At 48.0% G+C, this 24,549-nt stretch overlaps 2 protein-coding genes across 2 annotated transcripts in view; both read left to right on the forward strand.

Moving 5' to 3' along the window:
* Window positions 1-24,549, forward strand: part of B4GALNT4 (beta-1,4-N-acetyl-galactosaminyltransferase 4) — a 910,917-nt gene that overhangs the window by 172,668 nt on the left and 713,700 nt on the right. The gene's annotated exons all lie outside the window — the stretch shown is intronic.
* LOC147731344 (uncharacterized) lies at window positions 9,889-14,349 on the forward strand. The gene is made up of 2 exons (XM_086958726.1): window positions 9,889-10,207; window positions 13,727-14,349. The coding sequence occupies exons 1-2, from the start codon at window positions 9,889-9,891 to the stop codon at window positions 14,347-14,349; spliced, it is 942 nt and encodes a 313-aa protein (XP_086814852.1).

The raw sequence follows: 24,549 nt of genomic DNA on the forward strand, positions 1-24,549 counted from the left end.
AAAATCACTCCAAATACGAGCCCACTTGTAGTGCGCGCCCAAAGACCTGATATAGCAAGGTATTTTGCTGTCACAAATCCTGTGATTTGCAAAATCGCAATGTTTGCGACTGCAAAATACATTTTCTCTATTCAGAAAAGCTCTTTTACAAGTCCACCTGTAGAAGGGGATTTGTGGCTCTGTTTTATCCATAAACAGGAGGGGGCAGTTCAGTTGGTTTGTGACTGCATTTGTGGTCGCAAACCATTGATCAGTTTCTGACACCTCAAATGTGATGGTATCGGATTCACAAAGGGAAAAGCTGTCCCACAGGATATCATGAGAGCAGGCTTAGGGAGAGTTGGTAGCGTTAGAAACGACCACAGCCTGCTCTCTCCAGTGTCTTCACAAATGTTTAACTTAAAATATAAAAAGAAAGGGAAAAAAAGCACCTCCTGGCAACGGACATGGGCTAATTTAAAAAGATCGCAAACTGTGACGTGCATAATTAATATTTATTAGGCAGATAATTTTGCGACCTCCTACAAATGTAGTTTGTGATGCAACCAGTTAATACATAGGGTGCATCACAAATTGCATTGATATTACAAATCAGCCGGTGTGCAAATTGTAAATCCTCATCTTGCAAATAGCAATAGTACATCAGGCCCTAAGTCACTAAAATCAGGTAAAGCCTTGGGCCATTGTGTAATCCATAGAAACATTAATAAAACCTTTTATGCCCAAATTACTCGAACGTTTCATATTCATTTTGGAATCTTTAACTATGGCTCGATTGTTTAAAAAAAAAAAAAAAAAAAGCTCTAATCTTATTGTTGGACAGATTTTTAGTGGCAAACCGAGGCAGTACTACCTAGAATCAAGATGGCAGGGGTTATCCAAATGAAAGCTACTCATCTTCCTAAAATGGTTGGTATGATTAATCAAATGAATCGACCTGGATTTATGAATGGCAGGCTACTTGTGGATAATGTTCGAAAAGTTTGCTATCTCCTTTAACGTACTAAAAAAATGCAATTTCTACGTCCTTTGGACTTTGTTGTATAGAAAGCATGCAACGTATATATTTAGTGGCCTTTCCTTTCCCGGGCATACTGACTGTGTCCTAGGCATAGTGAACGCATCAATTTGGCTTGGTTATATTTTATTGGGCCTCTTTTGAGTTGCTGTAATTACTTAAACATATAAACAGGTGTTTTATCATGAATTAACAGCTAGAATAATGTACTATTGTCAATGTTGCTAATGTGAGCATAATACGATCTGTTAATGAAGATGATGTCAGTATTTATTACATTACGTGTCCAGAAGCATCGTGTCTTAGTAAGCTATTATTAATTGGTACTTTATCTCTAAATATGTTTAGATGTACACTGTAGGAAAGATCGTTTGGGAACTTGTGTGCTCATTTGACGACCCTCTTAAACATTTAGGGGTTATTCATCAGAATATAAATTCTACCATTGTTGCAATTTTTTTCCTGGCGGTCGTCAGTGGGTAGTTATAGTTAGGATTATTTTAAATAGGGAAATCGCAACATTCTATTGTGAATAACTTTGGCGCCGGTTGAGGAATCTGCCTGAAAATTTCCTCAAATTTGCTTCGCGGCGCTCCGCTCCTTCCCTGAAAGTTTGGGGCGGGATTCGTCAAGCGGGGGCCGAGATAAAAGGGGGGTCCCAAAACGTGTTTTCCCCATGTTAATTTCCATTGGGCGGTTGGACTCACTTTTAGCCCGAACAGCTGAATGGATTTCCACCAAACTTGGCAAAATTGTAGGGACTGGTAGCCCGATGTGCCTTTGCTATGTCTCAAGATATGTGCTCCAGTGGATTTTGAGTAATTGAAGTTCAAAAAAATATATATATCTATAGGCGCGCCCCGGGCGCGCTACGCAAGTTCGCGAGCGGAGAGCTGATTGGCTCTTGGGTGTCTGTCAACATTCCAAACAGTCCGGAGCGGCCGCCATCTTGTGTCTCGGTAGGATCGAGACACAAGAGGTGGCAAAAACAAAGGGGGAAATGAGCAAAAGGGGGCAGGTTAGACCCCCCCCCCCCTGACCCCCTAGGTTTGATGTGGGGGCAAAAAAAAAATTATTATTATTTTCGCGGGGGGAGCGCCCGCTACGTGCACCGGGGAGCGTACCGGGGAGTGTACCATGGGTAAAACCCAGTGAAACAGTAAAATAATAATTTAAAGTGCCTAGAGTTAGGGTAGCTCTGAATAGAGTTGTTGTGTTGTACACCGTCTCCTCTGTAGATACTCCTCTGTAGATATCTTGCATGTTGTTACATATGTTATTGTGGTATATGGAATCCATACCATAGTCTGTCGGGAAAGCAGAAATAGATCCTTTAAGTGTTCCCTGAGAAGGCCTAGGGGATGATGGGTAGTCTACCCTGCTCCCTTATGATGTTTTCAAGTATTACATTTTACTCTCTTCTGAATCTCCACAAAAGTGGCGGTGATATGGTGCATTAGAGACAGACAGTGAGAGAAAGGAGGCAGGAGATGAAAAATACACATTGGAGATAATATAGTGGGAGAAAGGAAGTAACTATGAGCAAACTTATTATGTAACACAAAAAAGTTGCACAGTATACTATATGTCTCACTTTATATTATAATCATTTTGGTACTATTTCATGAATTACAAATAATGATGTCTCAAACAATTTTTAATTATTAAATATAAATTTATTGTTCTGATTTTTCAAAATTTAAAAGAACTTCCAACATTAGATCATCTGGAATCTCCTCATTTTGATTCAATGATTCTATTGTTTCAACACTGTCAAGTAATTGTTGGTCCAGAGACTGATCCATAAAGTCCAAGTCATCCATATCTTCCTAAGGATTGTTCTCAACAACAATTTCGAAAGAAATGTTAATTTTGTCTTGTTTTCCTTCCATTTTCTTGCTGTAAATTGCATAAAAAATAACTATCAGTAGAGTTAGGGCACTGTTGGGTTTAAGTTCAGACAGGTACTTTTGAGTTTTTAACAGTGAAGTTATCTTTGGGCAGTGTATGGTTTCAGGCAGGAAGTAGAACTATTAAAAAGTGCATGTGATGAAGCCTAAGTAAATTCATAATTATACCAGAGAAGCCTAACTCAATCCATAACTATAACAGAGAAGCCTATCTCAATCTATAACTATTACAGAGAGACAGTATATAACTATCAGAAAACGTTTTCCCAAATAAACTTAAAGTGCACAACATAGTTCCCCTTCCAAATTAACAACTTACCTTTGTGAAAGCAGTTGAAGTTTTCAGTGAAAATTTTTTTCAAATGTACCTCAGTACCAGTCAAAATGGCTGTGTTTCCCTCTCATTTTTCATATATATTCATGTACTTAACCAATCAAATGTCAGCACATAAAAGTACAAAATGTAAGTAACATTTTAATTAGTTGTAAATTCCAACACTTTCATATGTGTTTTTGTAATGTAATTTACCCCAGGATATTTAGACAGGGCAACAGCCTAAATGGCTCAATGGAATACCACCAAATTTGGGAAAATGGTAGGGACTGCTATGTAGTAGGGCCTATTCTATATTTGGTGAAAGTGTCTCCAGTGGTTTTTATGCAAATTAACTTCCCACATTTTTTGGGGAGCGCTTACCGGTGCGCGCTCCGGTACGCGCACCGGGAGCACTCCAGAGTAAAAAAAAAAAAAAAAATGAATATACTCAAAAAAAAATAGTATTATATTAATATACAATATAGGATTCATTTAAAAAAATACCTTTCTTAGCTATAGACATTTGCTATTTGAGACCCTATATAAAGATAGAAATTAGCATTTAAAAAAACTATGAAATTCACTGAAAAAACCATACGTTTCACACCAGTTATAGTTGGGAATTAGCATTTAAAAAACCTATGAAATTCACTGAAAAAACCATAGGTTTCACACCAGTTATAGTTAGCTGGAAATTTTACTGACATAAAACCATTGAAATTCCACGTTATAGTTAGTTGGACTCACTATAACTTGCGCGCCTGCAATGCACGGCTGATGACGTCACATATTACATCACTCATGACCTGGTCAGTGACGTCACTCATGACATCACTGATGACACCATCCTTGTGACAGACTGACAGATCTCCTTTCAGTGTAATGTAACCCTTGAAACACATATTCAAAAATAGAAACAATCATTTTCTTTAAAATTGAGATACCCATATCAGTTACAACAACCAATTCAGTAATTCCACCTTCTATATACACATCCTCTCATTCAGCAACAGTTCTAAATAGTCACTCATCATATGTAGTGATACACATATACATCCTGTTACACACCGACAGTCATCCAAAAGTTACTCGCACACATACTCACACATGCAAAAAAACTATTGAATATCCATTTATTTGCATATACAACTATACACACACTACCACCTTACTTCTAAGGAAACTTGCACATACTTACTCTCTTAATCACTTATAGAAACACATACTTATTTAAACAGGAACTCTTTCAATCTCTCACTTTCACAAATACTCACTTATAAACATCAATACTCACATATACTAAATTAAAACAGATGTAGTTACTGATAAAGACACTAGTGAGGCAGTCATTCACTCACTAACACATACACACTCATCCACCCATACAGTCCTGCACATATGCGGTCTTCAAAACACATACAAACAGTGAGTCAGTCATTGGTGCATCTATGTGCTAAGTAATACCCCCACCAAACCATACAGACACTCATACTGATACTAAAAACAACATCTAATAACCCATATACACACACATGTAGCTACTCACCAACCCATGCAGCCACTTATACACAAAGTGAAACACTAATACATATATTTAAATATTTAAACATTACTCACTAATATATGTATTCACTAAGATACACTTAATAAGCCAGTTAACCAATCCATTTTTTTTTAAAACATCCATTTAGACACTTATTTAAACATTTATTCTTCCATCGACTTTTACATATACATATAGAAAACATATTTATTTTTCAGAAAGACACACATTCACTGGATGGTGTTATCAGTGATGTCATGAGTGATGTCACTGACCATGTCATGAGTGATGTAATATGTGACGTCATCAGCAGTGCATTGCAGGCGTGCAAGTTATAGTAAGTCCAACTAACTATAACGTGGAATTTCAATGGTTTTATGTCAGTAAAATTTCCAGCTAACTATAACTGGTGTGAAACCTATGGTTTTTTCAGTGAATTTGCTAGGTTTTTTAAATGCTAATTCCTAACTATAACTGGTGTGAAACCTATGGTTTTTTCAGTGAATATATATATATATATATATATATATATATCAAGTCTTGCCACACTTATCCGATAAGAAGAAGGCGCTGACACCATGAGTCTGAATCCAAACTCGATTTATTCACTCAATGTCTGCTTAGACGCGTTTCGGCGTTGCCGCCTTGTTCACTACATCTGCATTCAAAATGAGCTCATACATATATACTGAAGAGATATGGGCGTGTCTAACAATTAACACACAGGTTAAATCCAGGTGTTACCATGGTTACATTGTGGTAAACCTTGTATGTTTCAAAGAGTCTTTTCTCCGTTTCTACCATTTTTACGAGTATTCATTACAGAAATATTTTTACAAATAGAATAAAAGTGCTTAAATCACCTAAACAAGTGTTACAAATAATATTGACAACCTTTTCATCAAATAGCATGTTTCAATTCACAGCTGACAAAAAGGTAACTTAAAAACATTTGCTGCCATTTCAGTGTGTAAATAATAAGTTGACACTTATTGCCGCTCTTTTACCCCGAGTGCTTGCCATGGATGTGCCCTATATAGGGTCCTTTCTTGGTAGGCCATCTGGTTTGCCTGTGCATCCCAGTCTCCCATGTGTCACAACCATGCTGGCGTGTATACCATGTCAGCATTATGTGTGGGGGTAGGCCGGATCACCTTGCGTGAGCCCCGTTTGTGCCGCAGACCAGAGACTATTAAACGGTATATATATATATATATATATATGTGGGCTTTGGGTATGGGCGGACCGGAATAACAGGCGTGGAGGCCGTATGTAGTGAGCTATGTCTTTAGCTGTTTTTATTATCACACACAGATATAGGGTTTGTAGAGGTACAGGCAACAAAGGATTGGAGAGGGAAGGTCCTTGAAGGTAGTCGTCAGGGAGGAATGATCCGGGATGAGCTTGCGGGGTACGTCTTCTTCTTCCAGACTTGGGGATCCGGTGGCCCTCGGAGTTAAAGAGAGACAAAACAGGGCAGTTTAGACCTCGTCGTTGGGTACTGACCGTTGACACCAACACCCGGTTTGTGATGGGATAAAGGAGAGAGTGAGGAGGGAGCGGAAGGGTCGAAGACGGAAGGGAATACAAGCGGGAAAGGCAGAGGGTGAAAGTAGTGAGGGGTCCGGTGTGGGAATTCTCTATATACAGTGTCTCGGGGAGTGCGCGTATATACAGTGCTCCTAGGAGTGCTATACAGTGAGGGGATGGCTTATATACACTATTATACAAGTCGACCTGAAGTTCAGGAGACAGGGTACTCACATGCCCCGCCGCAACTCTTCTCAGAGTTGCGGCCGCTCTCCAGCCACCTCCTGGGGACTCCACCAGTCCTCGCTCCAGATCTCTTCCTCCTCGCCTCCGGTCTTCGCTTCTCCTTGGTCTCCGCTATCTCCGTCCACCGCCTCCAGTTCTTGGTATGCGGTCTCCTGCCACGAGTCCGCCGTCAAGAACTCTGCTCCTTCTCCGCGGCGTCCTTTTCCGCATTCCGGTCCGGGACCATAGGCAGGACTTCCGGGGTCAGCGACAGGTACTTCCGGTTTGCCGTCACCCGTATTCGATTCCTGCATGGAAAGAGAAAGGGGAGTATGCCGGGTTGCCAGGGACGCGCTGGGACCATCATCGGAGCCCAGAGAGTCGGTACTGAGCCATCGCCCAATAGAGGTAGGGGAAGGTGCCGTTCCACAATATATAATTAATAAAACCGGAAAAGCACTGGAGTAGCAGTATTGCATAACATCAACCTGCAACACAGACATAGAAATTGACGTTGCAGCAAGTGAAACTTTTCAACCCCTTCGCTGCTCATGACGAGCTCAGCTCGTCATGCAGCACACTGGTCGTGTGCTCATGACGAGCTGAGCTCGTCATGAACAATGGGATTCTGCATTCTTCAGCACACAGCAGGAAAGTGCACCGCATGCATGGGGTTAAGAGTCTGTGACCGCATGGCTCTGCTACTTTAGTTGTAGCTGAGGTCCCTAGTCCGGTGTTGTCAGCAGAAACCAATGCATATTAGAGATCATGTGTCTCTGTATGTTTGTCAGCAGGGCCCTCTCTTAATCTGCTTAGAGGGGACATATCCCTTCCTTTGTCTTGTCAGCAGACCTCTGTGTTTCTTTCAGAAAATTACTCATCACTTATGTGATGTGACAGACGCAATCTCACGCTTTCATCAGAATCCTGTGTGTGCTGGATATGTTCCTGTCTCAGTGTCATCTATTTCCTGGTTGATTCAGGGAGGAATGGGTATATCTGTTTCGGTAAGACCCTGCCCGAATGCTTAGAACTGACATGCCCCATCCCATGAGGACAGCATATTGTTCATCTATATGGATCTTGTGCCCAAGCATCAACAAGGCCGTGTCTGGCTGCCAGAAGGAAATCTAACATACATGCGCTGTTCAGGTCTGGTGGATTTCGTTCTACAGTGTCTGCGATGCCTTGTCCAAATTTGTGAGTGGGAAGTATCTTGTCCTATAGTGAAGTTGAAGAAAAGTCTGCACACATGCCAATTAAAGCATGAGAAAGTTTATTAAAGAAACATTCATTATTTGTGAGTTCATAGATTCGGCTGACCAAGGTCTAACTGCAAACCATAAAATGAGTTAACGCTCTAGTCAAAGGCAAGGCACAAATACATAGAATAGCACATACAAACTTCCTGTGCCTATCATAGGATGTCTTAGAATGAAGGTCTATTGGTCTGAGATGAGGAAAAGGGAGACTAAGAGCTTCATTCAGTTAGCAACCAGAAGTCATTTTTTTTAGTAGATCAAGCTAATCTCGTCTCAGTAGCCAAGATATGAGAGAGACTCAAAACGTCAGATAGAGGTGGCTGCAGTAGCTTCAGTGAAGCTAAGGCAATGAGTTATGAGTTACAGCTGACCGTGGCAAATGGGTGCAGTCCACCATGCTGGGTGTGACCCCACCATGCTGGGTGTGACCCCGCACGAAGGCAGTGCTGCCTCTTTTTCCCTGTTAAAAGATGAGGTATCCTGTCACACAGCAGTACGGGTTTGTTCTACTCCTGCTAGAGGATGTATCTGGCTCCATACGGCCAACCGACCAAAACTGCTTCTCGCAGGAGATGTCAATGCGATTGGGGATTTGGGGGGGTGGCCGACCAACGGGAGGCTCACCCCCCCCCCCCGGGATGTTTGGGGCACCAGGGGAGGGGGAGGAAGCATGTCACAAGGGGCTCGCCGTAGCGGCGCTCTTTGGGCTGGTTGGGCTGGGTGGGCGGTTTTTGGGCTGCTTTTGGGCTGCTTTTGGGCTGGGGTGGTTAAAACCGGCCATTTTGTGTCACCGCACACTGTTTGTGGTGCGGTGACACAGCAGCCAGGTCACAGGCATTTTTTGTGGCAGGGTTTGGGGCCTAGCGGTGCTTTGTGGCGGCGGTGCGCGGTGTTTCCGAGCCGTTCGTCGAGCGTTTGCCTGACGTGCAGGGTGTGCAGGCAGGGATCTGGTCGGTGCGCTGTGTCAGCGGTAGGGGGCGTTGCTGTGTCGCGATGGCGGACTCATCGGACCCGCGTGTGCTGGAGGCACTGAGGCTTCTGACGGAGGCGGGCCACATGGACATAGTGCGGCCCGACCTCAAGGTAAGGCCGCCGCGGCGCGCTGCCATCGGCGCCGCGGCAGCTGTGGCGGCGTGCGACCCGCCGAGATCACAGGCGGCTCCGCGAGGCGGGAGGGGAGGCGGGGGGGCGAGTGGGGGCGGTCGGGCGGCGGACAAGGCCCCGGGCAAGGCGAAGGGAGGGGCTCAGAAGGCCAAACAGAAGGGGCGGAAGAGGCCCTTGGTGTTTGTGGCAGGGGGTGAGGGAGAGGGAGAGGTGGGTGGGGGCCGCGAGGGGCCAGTGGCAGTGGTTGAGGTAGGGCCAGGTGGCCTGGGGGGTGTGGGGGAGGGGGGAGGGGACCGGGTAGTTCTGCCTGGGGAGGGTGGGGGCATTGGTGGGGGGGGGGCAGGGGGATGTGAGTGCGGAGGGGCCCCCGGGGGGGGAGAGTCCCAGTGGCAGCGGGGGGCAGGGGGGTTTGGTGGGGGGAGGGCTGGGGGGGGCGGTTTCGCCGCTGCTCATCGACGAGACGGATTTGGAGGATGAAGGGGTGCTGGGGGGGGGGGGCAGGGGGCAGTGGCGCGGCCTGGGGGGAGGCAGGGGGGGTGGGGCGAGGAGGGGGGGTGGGGCCGAGTTGGGGTCCCAGGGGGTGGGGCGGTCCAGGGGGATGGGCGGGGGAGGGGGGTTGGGACTTGGGGGGTGGGGGGGTACCGTCGCGGCACGGAGGTCATTCGGCGGGATGGGGGAGGGGTGCGGCGATGGGGTGGGGGTTTGGCGGAGGGGGCGGCGCGTGGGGGGGCGAGGGTGGTTGTTTTTACCCTGGCATGCTGGACTCCACCTTTTTTCCTTGGCAGGAGCTGTTGGTAAGGCGCTCGGGGGAGCAGCGTGCGGCTCCCACCCACCGAGTGGATGGGCCGGCTCTGTTTGGTGCGGACGGCCGAGCTCCAGCGAGGGACCTGGCTCAGGGACTTGGTGAATGGAGGCGAGACGCGTCTCCGCAGGCCCCTCCCCGATGGGTCTCTACGGCCGCCGGGGGTGGGGGAGTGAGGATGGATACGACTATCTCTGAGTTGCCTGCGAGTGTGGTGCATGGGAGGGAGAGTGTGGACTTGATGGATTTGATGCGGGTGTGTCGTGAGAGAGCGGGTCTGAGCCGGTTGGAACCCCAGGTGGGGGGCCGGAGTGGTGTGGAGCCGGCGGATGGTGAGTCGGAGGAAGAGGGTGAAATCCGGGAGGATGGGGGGGCTGGTAACGTTGTTGGAAGTGTATTGCAGGTGCCAGCAAGGCAGGAAGCTCCCAGAGTGACGGCCCCCTCGGCTCAACTGGTTAGGCGGCGGGATCCAGCAAGGACGCCGACCTTGACGCCAGGTAAGACAGGGGACGGCGCGGGGAGCGCTAAGAGGCGTTGTGTGCAGGTGTCAGTGCGGTCGGGGGGCAATGGGGAGGATGGGTGGCGGCTGGTGCGGGGACGGTATGTACAGGACGCGGGAGTCGGTACGGACGGCGCAGTGCCGGGCGGGGCTGCGCCGAGCGCGGGTGGCGAGGCCGAGGCGGCGGGTGACAAGGCGTCGGGCGGAAAGAAGGCGGCGGGGGGAAGTAAGGAGAGTTGTTTGATTCCGGTGCGGAAGCTGCCGTACATGGGGTTGACCAAGCCGCTAGGGGCCCACCTTTCCGCGGCGACGAAGGAAAAGATTTGGAAAGGGGAATACATAGATATTTTGAAGCTGCTACACAGGGAATTGACCTCAAAAGAGGGGTCGAAGGAGGAGGAGCAGGAGTTGGCAAGGCGCCCTAAGGTTCCCCTGACGCTGGACAATTGGTCCGCAGCGTTCCTCATTTACGCGAGCGGGTATTGCGAGAAGTTCCCGGACAGGTGCGTCACGCTGTTTAAATACATGGACGTGGTGCGCAGGGCGCAGGTGACTTACGGCGGGTACGCCTGGTCGCACTACGATGAGGAGTTTCGGGCGCGCATGGCGGGGGACCCGGAGGCGCAGTGGGGGGAGCTAGATTCGGACCTGTACCAGCAGACGATGGGAGGGGCCAAGTTTGGCCGCACCATTTACACGGCCAGCGGTTTGCTGCTGGCGTCTCCCCCCTTTGCGGCGCGCCCCACCCGTGGGGGGGTGGGACAGGGAGCCTCTGTCAGCCAGGCTGCAGTCGGGGCCTGCTGGGATTTTAACAGGGGAGTCTGTGGGCGGGCGGCATGCCGTTTCCGGCACGAGTGCTCTTCATGTGGACGGAACCATCCGGCGCTGCGGTGCTGGTGGCCCGGAGGCCCACCAGGGCAGCTGCCTGCGCAAGGAGGTGGACTTGCCAGAGGGGGTCCAGGTGGGGGGAGGGGAGGGGGTAGAGGGGGGCGGAGCCGGAGCTCTGGGAAAAGGCTCGTACGCCGGTTAGGATCGAGCGGATGGAGCCCTGGTTGGCGGCGTATCCGCGGGCGGAGGATGCTGCCGTGCTGCGCCGGGGTTTCCGGGAGGGGTTTCGGCTGGGGTACGATGGCCCTCGGATTGCTCGCTGGGCGGACAATCTAAAATCGGTGAACGCGCACAAGGGCATGGTGAGAGAGAAACTGTTCAAGGAGGTCAGGGAGGGGCGGATGGCGGGCCCCTTCACGGCGCCGCCGCTGCCAGGCTTGATCATTTCCCCCATCGGGGTGGTGCCTAAGAAGGAGGAGGGGCAGTTCCGACTGATACAGCACTTGTCTTGGCCGGAGGGGGAGTCGGTCAATGCGTACATTTCGGCGGAGTTGGCGTCTGTGACTTACTCGTCGGTGGACGTGGCGCGACGTCTGGTGGCGGCGGCGGGACGGGGCGCGCTGTTGGCAAAATGCGACATCAAGTCGGCCTTCCGACTCCTTCCGGTGCACCCGGCGGATTACCAGTTGCTGGGGATCCAGTTTCAAGGTCTCATCTTTGTGGATAAGGCGCTGTCGATGGGGTGTTCCATTTCATGCGCACTGTTTGAGCGGTTCAGCTCATTCATTCAGTGGGTTTTTTCCAGGCGCACAGGCTCGGAGTCAGTGACGCACTATCTGGATGATTTCTTCCTGGTGGGGCGGCCCGGTGCGGCGGACTGTCAGCGGCTGCTGGATGGTTTGGCCGGGTTGATGGGGGAATTTGGGGTTCCCTTGGCGCCAGAGAAGACGTGCGGTCCCAGTACGGTGTTGTCCTTTCTCGGTATCGAGCTCGACTCGGTCGCCATGGAAGCACGCCTGCCGGAAGACAAAAGGGTGGCAATGTTGGCTTTGGTGGATGGTATGTTGGCAAAGAGGAAGGTGACGGTGCGGGACGTGCAGGTGTTGTTGGGACATTTGAATTTTGCGTGCCGCGTGGTGCGGGCGGGCCGAACGTTTTGCCGGCGTCTCGGCTTGGCGTTGTCGGGTTTGCCGTTGCCACATCACCATGTGCGCCTCGCGGCGGGGATGAAGGAGGACCTGCGCATGTGGCGGGCGTTCTTGGAGCGTTTCAATGGTGTGCCGATGGCGCCGGCGGAGGACTGGGAGTGGGATGTCACCATGTACTCGGATGCGGCGGGCGGCGGAGGTTTCGGGCTGTACTGGGAGGGAAAATGGTGTGCGGAGCAGTGGCCCGACCATTGGCAGGCGGGCGGGAGGAGCATTGCGTTCCTGGAGTTGTTCCCTTTGGTGGTGGCGATCACGGTGTGGGCAGGGGCGCTGGCACACAAGAGGGTGCTTTTTCGCGTGGACAACATGGCCGTCATGCAGGTAGTGAACAGGCAGTCTGCTCGGGATCCGCAGGTGCTGAAATTGATGCGGGTGTTTGTCCTGCGGTGCTTGGAGAATGACATACTGTTTCAAGCGCGCTACGTTCCCGGAGTGGACAATGACATTGCTGATGCCTTGTCTCGTTCACAGTGGGAGAGGTTCCATGGGCTAGCCACGGCGGCGGAGGAAGTCAAGACGCCGGTGCCGGAGGAACTGTGGTCGGTGGGCGAGGCCGGGTCGTTCAGTTGGTGAAGACGTCGGTGGCAGTGTCTACGTGGAAGGCGTATGAACTAGCGTGGGAGGAATTCCTGCAGTCAGGTGCAGTGCGGAGCGGGGACAGGTGGCAGCGCGAGGAACAGGTGGTAAGATTCATGCTGGCGCTCATGGATAGAGGCTTGTCGCGGGTGTCGATTGCGGGCAAGTTGTCGGCGGTGGCGTTCATGGGGAAGATGTGGTGGGGTTACCCTCCGTCGGCAGGGGAGCTGGGAACCAGGCTGTTGGAGGGGTGGGCAAGGGAGAGGGGGGCGAAGGTGCGGCTGCGCCATCCCATCACGGTGGACTTGTTGGCAGGAGTGATTGGCGCGCTTCCCGAGGTGTGCAGGGATGCAGGCGAGACGGTGCGTTTCTCTACCTTGATGTCATGGCTTTTCTTTGGGGCATTCCGAGTGTCGGAGTTGCTGGGCGCGAAGGGGAGGCGGGGGGTGTTGTGGGGGGACGTGGAGGTTCGGGCCCAGGAGGTGGCGGTGTGTTTGAGACGCTCGAAGACGGACCAGCGGGGGGTTGGTACCTGGGTGGTGCTGGGGCCGGCCGACAGGGAGGGGGTGTGCCCGGCGGTGTGGGGCAGGAGGTTGATGGCCAAGGGTGACAAGAAGGGGGGGGAGGTTTTTGGTCGGGGTGGGGGGGGGCGGAGTGACAGCGTCGTAAGCGTTGTGGGTTCTGCGGCGTGCCCTGCGGTGCATGGGGGAGGATCCCCTGGCGTTCGGGACGCATTCTTTTCGGATCGGGCGGCGACGGAGGCGGCACGGAGGGGTTGGGGTAAGGAAGAGATACAGAGGCTGGGTAGGTGGAAGTCGGACTGTTACAGGACGTATGTGCGGTTGAGGGAGGCGGATGGTGCATCGTCGCAGTGATTCCCGATTTTCATATATGTGTCTTTGCAGGTGCTGTGGCGGGGCCGGATGTGGCTGTCCTGAATTTGTACATTGTGGGTCATTCGTTCGTCAAGAGGGCAGAACAAGCGGAATGGGACAGGCATCAGGCGCTCAATTTGGGATTGGATGCGGGGTTGTACAGATGTCATTGGAGGGGGAAAGGGGGTAGGCGTTGGCATGAGTTATTGCCGTTGTTGAACACACTGGTGAGAGGGGGGGTGTGCCCGGATGTGGTGGTGATTCACCTGGGCGAGAACGATTTGGTGCAGTGCAAGGGGTTGGCGCTACTCAAACAAATGAAGCAGGACCTGAGGGAAATCAAGAGGCAATGGGCGGGGTGCCATGTCATATGGTCTGAGTTTATTCCCAGGCGGGTGTGGAGGGGAGCTGAGCGCCCTGGGGCCATAGATAGGGCACGTAGGAAGATCAACCGCGAGATGCGTGAATTCTGTGCCAGGGAGGGGGTGGGGAGGATGGAGCACCCGGAGTTGCGCTATGGTGCGAACTATTTTTTCCGGGAGGATGGGATTCACCTGTCCAGGTACGGCATGGAGCTGTATGTAGTGCAGCTGAAGGAGGCTTTAGATGGGGCCCTGGGGGTGGTCAGGTATCCCAGGAGGCTGGAGTCCTAGGGGGGGGGGTCGAAAGTCGTATACGACTTTCGAGTGGCGCTGTCCTAAGGTGATAGGGTGGTGTTGCTGGAGGCCTGGGACTGTATGGTAGCGGGGTGGGGTCATGGAGGTCATTAGGGGCATTTAGTAGGGGCAGGTTGATGAGCGGATGTGGTTGTATTACTGTGGTTGTATTACTGTTGCAATGTTCGGGTTTACATTTAGGGGTGGGGGTGGGGGGCTGTCAGGCAGTTTGTTATTTAGTGAGCAGTAGTTTTGTTCGGCACAGGCCAAGGGGGATGTGTTATATGTGCACCTGATTCCAATAAAGCGGCCTTTATCACACACTTTGGTTGTCAGTGTCTCTGCTTCCCCCCCCCCCCCCCCTCACCTACTGGTGTGCCCCAAAGTGATAGCACCGAATACGAAGAGCAAGGTTTTAGTATATTCAGTAATCTTAATGCGCAATTGAACAAACCACTTAGTCCATGGAACGGAATAAGATTCACTTAATACGCGGGCTTTGCTTTGATGGTACCTATAGGCAGGCACATAACGGTATAATAAAAATAAAAAAACTCGCTGCGCAGGGGAGGGGGTGGCAATTACCGTGAGGTGATTGTTTACAGGCCCACGTGCCTCCGGCCCGGCTTCCCGCCTCGTGCCAGGGTTCATGCAGATGAGACCCATGAATTATTCAGGAGGGTGAGTCTAATGGGATCATTAATCATGGCCACGAAACGAGATGGCAGCTTGAATACAGGTGCTTCCTCTCTGCCAAGACCCACGAGTACTTTCATTCTACCCTACCCCCGGCGCTCCTCCGGGCCATGCCTGAAGATACCGGGGAGAGAGGGGCTCCTTGCTCCCGTCAACCAGCGCGAGGCAACGGAACACTTTCGAAGAGAACGGGGTAGGAGGCCGAACTGCGCAGACCCTTTACACATATTTACCACTATTATTGCTATGATTATTACTGTTATCAGAGTCCTGCTGATCAGTCCAGTATACCATCGAAATCAAATATACAAAAGATTCTCGCGTTCAAAAAATAAATGAATAATATCATTTTAAAAAGTACCTGGCCAGGAGGTGGACCTTGTTATGGAAAATAAAATCTCATTAGTCACCAATCATTCTGGTGCTTAATAATCTTCTAAAAACATAGTTCATATATCCCTTTCTACACAGCCCCGGTTTAACGTAACTCTGTCGTTCAGCGTAGCTCTGGTTTATTTAGCATGTTTGACATATTCAGCGTGGCACTGGATTAAAGTCCTTCTTTAGTCCACCCATTATAACGCTTGGTTAACCTGCTCCTTTTAACGGGGGGGTGCGAAATCCATGTAATTTGCTCTTGAGTAATTACGTGTAATTTCAGGAAAACTACACGAAAATGCGCAAAATCAAAATTCGTCAGTTAGAATTGGTGTTTGATGCAAGGATGCATTTTGCACTAAAAAAGTGTAAAAAATACAATTTCGGTGAGCAATAGCTGCTTGCGGTCTGGCAGTTTTGCGTTGTCCCCGAGCGCGCAATGTAGTTTAATGCCATAATTTCCAGACATTCACATAAAAGATGCACAAAATCCCTAAAACTATTACCCCAGTAATTTATATTACCCCCCCCCCCCCCAGGCCCACTTTTAACGTGGCATTGGTTTATCTTGCACTTTGATACATTCAAGACGGCTGTAGCTTAACTTGCGTCTTAGATTCATCCCAACTGTTACTGGCTATAAATGTACAGGTGAGCCCTGAGTGTGAATGGACTGATAGCTTCTGAACTGGTTTTGAATTGGGAAGTGGCTAGCGGATATTTGTCTGATCATACGGGCCTCCGTCAGGAGCAATCACTATCGGTACCTCCCTAACCCTTCCTTGCTTCAGTACCAGTACTTACTAAATGAAGTGTGTTCACCTCTTCACAAACACCACGTGGCTTAGCTGAAACATAAATCCCTCCTTGCTCTCCCTTTCCACACCACTCCCCATATAGCCCTCATATCGTCTTATAGGGTCTTAAAGGGGACGGCGACCCACAGACCTTCCTGTTTATTTTTCTTTTCGGTATATGCTCTTGCAGACGCTACTATATGGACATTGCTGGGCTAGGTTATTTTTCCTTGCTTCCATTTACTTCCTTTCAATTTTCTGGTGATTTGGTTCGTTGTTCCCATTGACTTGTCTTTTGACTTTTCTTTAGTGCACATTTAGTTCTTCTGTCTCTTGTGATATATTCTGACGCTGACCTGATATTGATCTGTTCTTGGGGTTGACCAGTGTCCTGTTCGCGTCCTCAGTGTAGTTAGTGGGGTGTTGGGTCTGAATATTTTATTATAATAGTACTTTCTTGATACAGGCGTCCATCTTTCGAGTATTCTGTCTTGGTCTGGTTGTCCCGAGCTTTCGCTTCTCATGATGTTTTTAGAGATTTTTGGAGTGCCGAGCAGTGCTGTGATTTTTGTCTGGCAACTCTTGTTTCAGTCAGATTGGTAACTCTGGGTGATATAATCCATGCAGGGTTGGCAACAACGAACATTACACTCCCAGCCTTCTGCAGTCCAGGGGGAGCAGTACCACACTCTCACCAGCAGTCCTACCAACATTGTTTGCCTGTTTAGAGCATGCAGAAAATGTAGTATTTTTTTTCTTTTTTGTGCTGCATTGATGCAAAACTGCCCCGAACCGCACCTGATAGATATGAGAGCGAGAAGCTATTCTCCATTTTGTGGAAAAACGTGTAATGGCCGAACTTTACAGCAGAAATAGAGGTTGGTAAACTTAACCCGAGCTTTCCTGTATCTCTTCTGCAAAGTCCAGCCATCTTGTTTGAGGCCTCACGTGCTTAGTAGTGATCAGGTTGTGAAGTTACTGTTCGAGTATTTTCTCACCTAATAAGTACTGGGATGAGGAATGGTTAAGGAGGTAATGTGCTGGTTACTCCCGAATAATCTTCATTACTCCGATTATCCATCTCCATCCCAGTACTTACAGCCCTCCTTCAGCTCGCTTGATCATGACCTCAAGGTTACAGCGAAGGTTGGTGGGCCTCCTCTCCCTTGATAGCCTTCGTAAGAGGAGGAGCCTGATAAGGGAAAGGGCGGAGAGGGTCTAGAAAAGGAACGATTTTGGGTTAGTCATGTCACATGGTATCTGGGAGGAGGAGGTGAACAGACCTTATTTAGTAAGTATTGGGTCAAGGAGACTAATTGAAGTAATAAACATTACAGGTCCGTAATCAGTGCCTTAAAGCATGAGACCCTGGTGCCCGCTGTTACACCTTCTGTTTATCACCCATTGAAAGCTGATTGTTTAATGTGGCGATGGAAGTGGAAGAGCAGAAGGGAAGGAAAGGGGGTTGGGAGTACTGCAGGAAGCAGCAAAGACTGGGATCACATAGAAGGATGGGACAATGCCAATCATGATCAAGAGGAGATAAAATTAGTAAAGTGGGAAAGGAACTCATGTATTTGTGAAACACAATTTTCGCTCTGACACATTGGTATCTTTTACAAGATGTCCACAGAGCTATTGCTCATCAAATGAATCTATCCTTTTATCGAACTGAGATGTTTAGCGGCTGAGGCAAATAACTTGGGATTTAAAGGTACAGTCTCCGCTCTATAACATCAGCCCACCTGGACTCTGCCGCTTGGGCCAGTTGTTACCTCTGTAAAGCAGCCCCACTTTATAAGATCTCTATTTAGATAAACTTATGCATTGCGTCCCCAAATGTAGCACGGTCTTGAAGCAAAAGCAGGGAGCGTGGCTGTAGGTGAAGCAGATTCCCTCAAGGCCTTTGGGTGAGGAATGTGTTTGTTCAGTTTCACACATTTCAAATATCCATTTCATGGCTTTGTACTTGATGTAGCTGAGCTCCCAAGTGAAGAACACCATTTTCTATACTTCTTTTAATTTAAAAAAGGATGCGATTGGTTTCGGACCCCCCTCCCATCCCCCAACCCCCTCTCCCCTCCTCCCTCCCCGCCTTCCGACATTGCAGGAAGGAAACAAGTCACTGCTTCAGTGTTCAAGGTTAAAGTGAGAATATATCTCACACCGAAGAATGGGATGTGTACGAGGTGTTGCTAAGCATAGAATAAGTGAAAATGGAACCGGAGAATTGAAAACCAGCAGGGTTCTCTCTAAAATCATAGTGACGCAAATACAAGAAATTGATAACCTTCTTCAGAGCGTGTGACACTGTAACACCATTTTCACAAGAGAAGATGCCAAGATAGTTTATCAGCTTAACTTAATCTACTGCCTTCTCCCCCCAGAATATTTGGAGCACATTCTGTCTGTGTGGAAGGCAGGCTGGAGCACCTTTGTGCACATAGGTATGTTTCTTTAATGGTCAGAAACTCGGGTACAGGCATGGTTCTGCCGAGGCCCACTTCAGCACGCCCGCTAGCTCCCTAAAGCTCTAGTCTTTCAAATTCTTCCTCTCCATTCAAGGGATTGCGACATCTGTCCTTTCACTATTTCTCTTAGGCTCAGTACGTCATTTGTATGGTTATGAATTTTCTTCCTTGCAACGGAACTCTTCTTATTCTGGGCCAAAAGCTTTAAGAAAACTGAATCCTAATTTAATATTAAGCTGATAACTGTATTGTCTCGAGGTTGGAGCAGTGAGCTCCATGCACATATTTTATAAATTCGATTATTTGTAAGCAAGATGAATCATCTGAGGCAAAATACTCAGTGGCCCTTTTTTCTGTTATTACCCTTACACTGATATTTTTTTTAAAACTGGCTCACCAGTCTAAGAAAATTAGTTTGCTGTCAATGGGTTCCTTCCAGCAGGGACAACCCGGTGATGCCTGTTTTTCGTTTTGTCTTTGAGACCTAACAACCAGGAGTGGCCAGTTGGTATATCACAGGACTCAAATCCATAGTGCCTCAAACGTCTTTACAGTAGAAGGTCTAGAGGTGTCCATGGGCTCCACTAGCAGGAATTCTGCCACAGAGACCTAGCAAAGGAGTTTACCCTGAGGTGGGCCATGTGGCCTGTCACAAGGTCTAATCCTTTAGTGCTTCCAAAGCCCAACTCCATCTTGTTTGCACCTGGCTAGTTGGTAAGGAGGTATTACTGGTCCATGAGACAGTACTTTCAAAGTGTAAGAAGGGTGTGTAATATCGAACCCTTTAAGTGACGACCTCTGCTTGCCCGTGTAAGCTCAGACAGCTGACACTTTATGTTCCATTAGATCGTTAATGTTTACATATTCCCGTTGAAGTGGGTTTGGTAGTCAGTAGACCACCTGCTTGTACACACACTGATGGTCTTTCACTCCATCACTCAATAAACATGTTTCTTCAACTGTTAATTTTGTCCCACCAGAGATTTTTTTTCCCTTTCATAATTATTCTGATCACAACCCTCGAGCGCCTTTCGAAAACCCTTGCAACCCAAGTTGTGTGAGGGATTCCTCCTCACTCACCTGACGACGGAGCAAGCTACGCTTGCAACTGGGCGCTTTTGATATAGCTGTTTTGTAACAATAACACCTGCTGTGCCCATAACAAAGGGCCTATACATTGAGCTGCTGGAACACACAGGTCATTCAAGGAGGAAGGTGTCAAAACATATTTTATAGCTGTGCTGACCTCTCGACCTGTGGGAACACTGCTTGGAATACAAGGTGCATTCCCAAAAAAATCCTGCACAATGCGATATACATCACACCAATCCTGGTCCTAAATCATTCTGGCTCTGTAGCTTTGGGAGTCGCCACGTGCAGAAATCTGGAGCGAAAAACAAGCTCTGTTCCTACAGAATATGGTGCTCAACGAAGCTGGACAGTGATGCAAGTAAGCCCAACATGCTGTAGACTATGTTAAGTGATGCAACAGTGGCCATCTCACTATTTGGAGCAAACTTGTGAAGGCTCTTACAGTAAAGGATCAAAAGGCATCAGCATGTTTGTTCTGTTGCACTCATTGACTAGCAGATCTCGAAAAATGCATGTTGGCTGAGGACATTGGCATCCTTGATTCATTATAGTTAAACAATTTTTAGTTGGGTAATGCAGTGAAGCTCCTGCCTTCCATGATTGTATTCCTTATTTCTGATGGTGACAAGAACACCTAAGGAGCCAGCACATTTTCAAGGTCTGTGTGACGCATTTCTTTCTCCTTTCTTCTTGAAGGTGTTCAGCTCTGTGATATGTACACAGTTTTTACACAACGATGTAGTGATGTCCACTTTACAGAACGTCAACACACGTGATTAACCTGCCAACTTGACATTGTTTTGCACAATCCTCAATTTGCTCATTTTTCAAACAGATTTTCTCTGGTTGTCTCTTGTGGTGTGCTCTTTTTCACTCTGGGTACTGCTGTTCCAGTTCTGGGGATTTTTAGATTTGACTGCTTTGTTTCTTTTCCTCAGTTGTCCTACAACTTCCTATATCTGAACCATACTGACAGTCAACCCACTACCAACTTTTACTAAAACTCCAGGAGACCCTCCTGTTTCAGAGGCAGTGGCTCAATGCCGAAACACATCTGGGTCTATGTTTATAACTGAAAGAAAGAGATCTCTTCTTCTGCACTCTCCATTGTTTTAGGAAAGGTCCACCTAAAACAATTCACCAGATTGCCTCTTAACTAAGATAAAAAATGATGAATGTTAGGAAGCAGTAAAAAAACTGAAAATTAGGTTTGATGTCCAAGCCTTGTTGTTTTAAGACATACATTTTTCAGAAGATAATGAAATGTTTGAGAACACATCAATACTTCCATCACTTTGCTTTGCAAACTTATAGCTTATTGTCAATGTGAGAATTTTAGTGACCAACTTGAACAGGACTAGTTCACCAGTCATTGCAGTTACGAAAACATTTTTAGACCACATTTTCCCCCACTGCTACAACAACGCAGGGCAGACCTTAGGCGGTGGGCTCCTATGTATATATCATGGTTAGGATGTGTTAATGCAATTTAAATTGACAGTCTTACTACTGATTCTATATCTTTTAAGGATCTCCCAATTGAGCTGCCAAGGGATTTTTTCTTAGAGCGCTGGTCCCTGGTGATACTCTTCATATGGCAAGATCGTAGAGCACATCTCCCTTCTAAACAATGGTGGCTGCCAAAAGACGCAGGAGGATTAACATTACCTGGCTTTTCTCTATACTACAAGGCAGCACAACTGCGAGTAATATCTGAATGGGCCCTGTGGGACTCAGATAAACATTGGCTCCAAATTGCTAGAGCGGTGGTGGAGCGTTAAGTCTGGGATGTACAATAGAAACCCAAATCAGATCGACCCCCCCTGATTAATATCTCAGCACACCTACCCAAGCAACTCTTCGGGTGCGAGACTCTGTGTCCCAGATAGACTACTTTCCATTAGCCCTCCTGTTCCCATTCACTTCAATCGTGACTTCACCCCAACCTTCACACTGGGCCCATTTGATATGTGGAGAGAGGGGGGTACCTGATGCAGATCTGTCCTCTGGTGGGACATTCTTACTTTTGGGCACCTCAAGCAGGATTTTAGCTTACCAACCTCGAAGAGATCTCATACTAAACTAAAACATCGGGTCCTCCAGATACTCTCCCACATTGAAAGATGTGTGCGCCAAGTTGGGGTGGGGGGGGGGGGTGAAGGATTATATCTCTTTTCTTTACACCCATCTGCTTGCCACCTTCCCCAGGACCAAACTCCACCATATACAATTTTGGACAAAGGTACTGGGTGATCCCAGACCAGAAAAACAATGGCAGAAATTATGGAATGACATCCCCTGATTTAATCACTCTTTGGGGATGAGGAAGCTTATTATAAACTTCTATTCGACTGGTATCCTAAAATATTTTAACCTAATACATCTGACATGCTGGAGGGGGGTGTGGGTTATCAGGTGACTTCCGACAAATTTGATGGGATTGCCCGAGCATTACACCGGGCAGAAATTCTTGCGTAAATTGAAACCATATTGGGCTACCCTCTTCTGTCCACACCAGGATTTGCCTCTCTGGGTCTACGAGACGAGACTCATAAGTGCCAGACCTCTAGTGAGTGATCTATTATATGGCTATGTCTAGGCGAGGCTAATATGGCCATAGCGACAGCATGGAAGAAGACTACGACACTCTCATTCTCACGATGGCACGCTAGGCTGTGGCAAGCCCTGACAATGGAAAGAAAGGCTGATATTTTAATGGAGAACTACAGAAACTTTGAATATTAGTGGGGTCCGTTAACGCTCTATCGGTTGCAGAGAGAGTGGCACTTATTAAAATGGCGGATCTCCCGCGACTGTTATACCACCTTGCTAATTTACCACTCTATTTACCCCCATCTTTTTTTCATCCACTAGAACGTACACTTCATAACCTCATATGGAATACATCCAGCTGTAGAGTGGAACTAGAGAAACTATACTTACCCTCCTCGGCTCAGGGCGGAATGTCGGTACCCAACCTAGAACACTATTACCTAGCGTCCCAGATACAGTGGGAAACCACATGGGTAGCGGAACTACCTATCCGATATGGCAGACAACGGCCTCCCATACACCTTCAACGCATTACTTCATCTCTTCCACCCTTGCGTCAAACCACCCAAGACGTTTCCATTACTAGTACATGTGGCCAGCCCCTGCTTCCGTCGCTGCCCGTTTCTAACCAGTCACATCAGACCTTATGCCCCCGGACTGCCACTATTGGGAATGCCGAAGGGTGGTAGGATAACTATGCTAGAAGAACTCATGACATGGCATAAGGTGGGTGTCCACTCTGTGTGGCCTCTACTGCGATGGCATGCTTATGACATTCAATACTTTAGTGAAGGAACAGGGTATGCCGCTGGGTTTATTTCTCAGTCACACATCCTGGATATATACACTGCAACGACACTGGGGAGACGTTACTCCAGAATAACAAACACATCTCATAATGCAATACGTACATGTCCTGGTGGAAGGAAAACATCTCACTAAATGATTCGCTGATGCACTTCGCATTCCGACGGCAGTAGACTTGGCATCCTTGCACACTCATTGGGAAACGGACTTGGCCCGCCCATGCACACCCAAGGAGTAGGACACAATATTAGTAAGCCTCACATTCATCCCATGTAACGCAAGGTTTCGATTGGTCCAGTATTACTTACTGCACAGGACATATCTCACACCAGATTGAATGAATCAGTATTTTCACAGAAACTATGCATGCTGTCCGCTATGTAATCTTTGCAACGCTAATTTTCTCCTCATGCTATAGTAGTGCCCTGCGTTACGTGAATACTAGCGGTGGGTGACGCAGTACCTGTCTGAATGTACTGACAGAACACTCTCAAATACATGGGAGGTCTGTGTACTGGGAATGTTCACAAGAGATAAGAAACAAAAAGCTCCACCAGATTTCTGGACCTTGGCCTGGTGGTGGCCAAGCACCTCATCACACAACACTAGAAATCTAGCAAATCCCCGTTGTTACAGACCTGGTCCTACTCAATACGTAACTGAGCTGGGGCGGAAGAATATCTCTTCACAGAGAAGATACTCTGGGCTTTGCATAAATACCCTATCTCCTCCAACTGGTATGCAATACTGACTGCTCTACAATTAGCATTGTGCTCTAAAGGGAATAATGATGATGGCGATGAAGTGTAATATTCAAACACTGATGCACACCCACATACCAGTGTCCTCATAGCTAAATTGAATTTGAAGATGTACATTAGGTTAGAAGAAACGGGGCAACCTAGAAAACTAAGGCAATCATTGTTTATATTATATAGCGACTGGAAACTGCATGGAGCAACGGCAAACTCTCTTCCCTACCCTGTTATTGGTTATAATTATGTTGTTAATTTCGGTTTATATGGGATTTAAAAAAAACTTTGTTTGAGTGAAATCACAGTAGTACATTACATGATTGAACAACATATTGCATGTTACCATCAAAATATTCCAGCCCAACATCAATCAAGATTAGTCCGTACATATCTCCTACCAGTCTCTCTTGTCTGCGCAGTTCCATTTCGATCGTGGGGGATACACATAAGTCTACCCTGTATTTATTCCACTGCGACCCCTTCTTGTCCCATTTCTTAGGGCATCCCCTCGCCTTATAGACCTCCGTCTCTACCAGCATACAACTGCCATCTCTTTGACCCTTATGGTGACACGAGGCCGGTGTTTGTCCCCCCAACCTCTAGCCACGTCTCTTTTTACCAACGTGTAGCCCAGTGTTGTGAACTGTT

The sequence above is a fragment of the Lissotriton vulgaris genome, chromosome 2_1, assembly GCF_964263255.1.
Source record: "Lissotriton vulgaris chromosome 2_1, aLisVul1.2, whole genome shotgun sequence".
NCBI classification, from domain to species: domain Eukaryota; kingdom Metazoa; phylum Chordata; class Amphibia; order Caudata; family Salamandridae; genus Lissotriton; species Lissotriton vulgaris.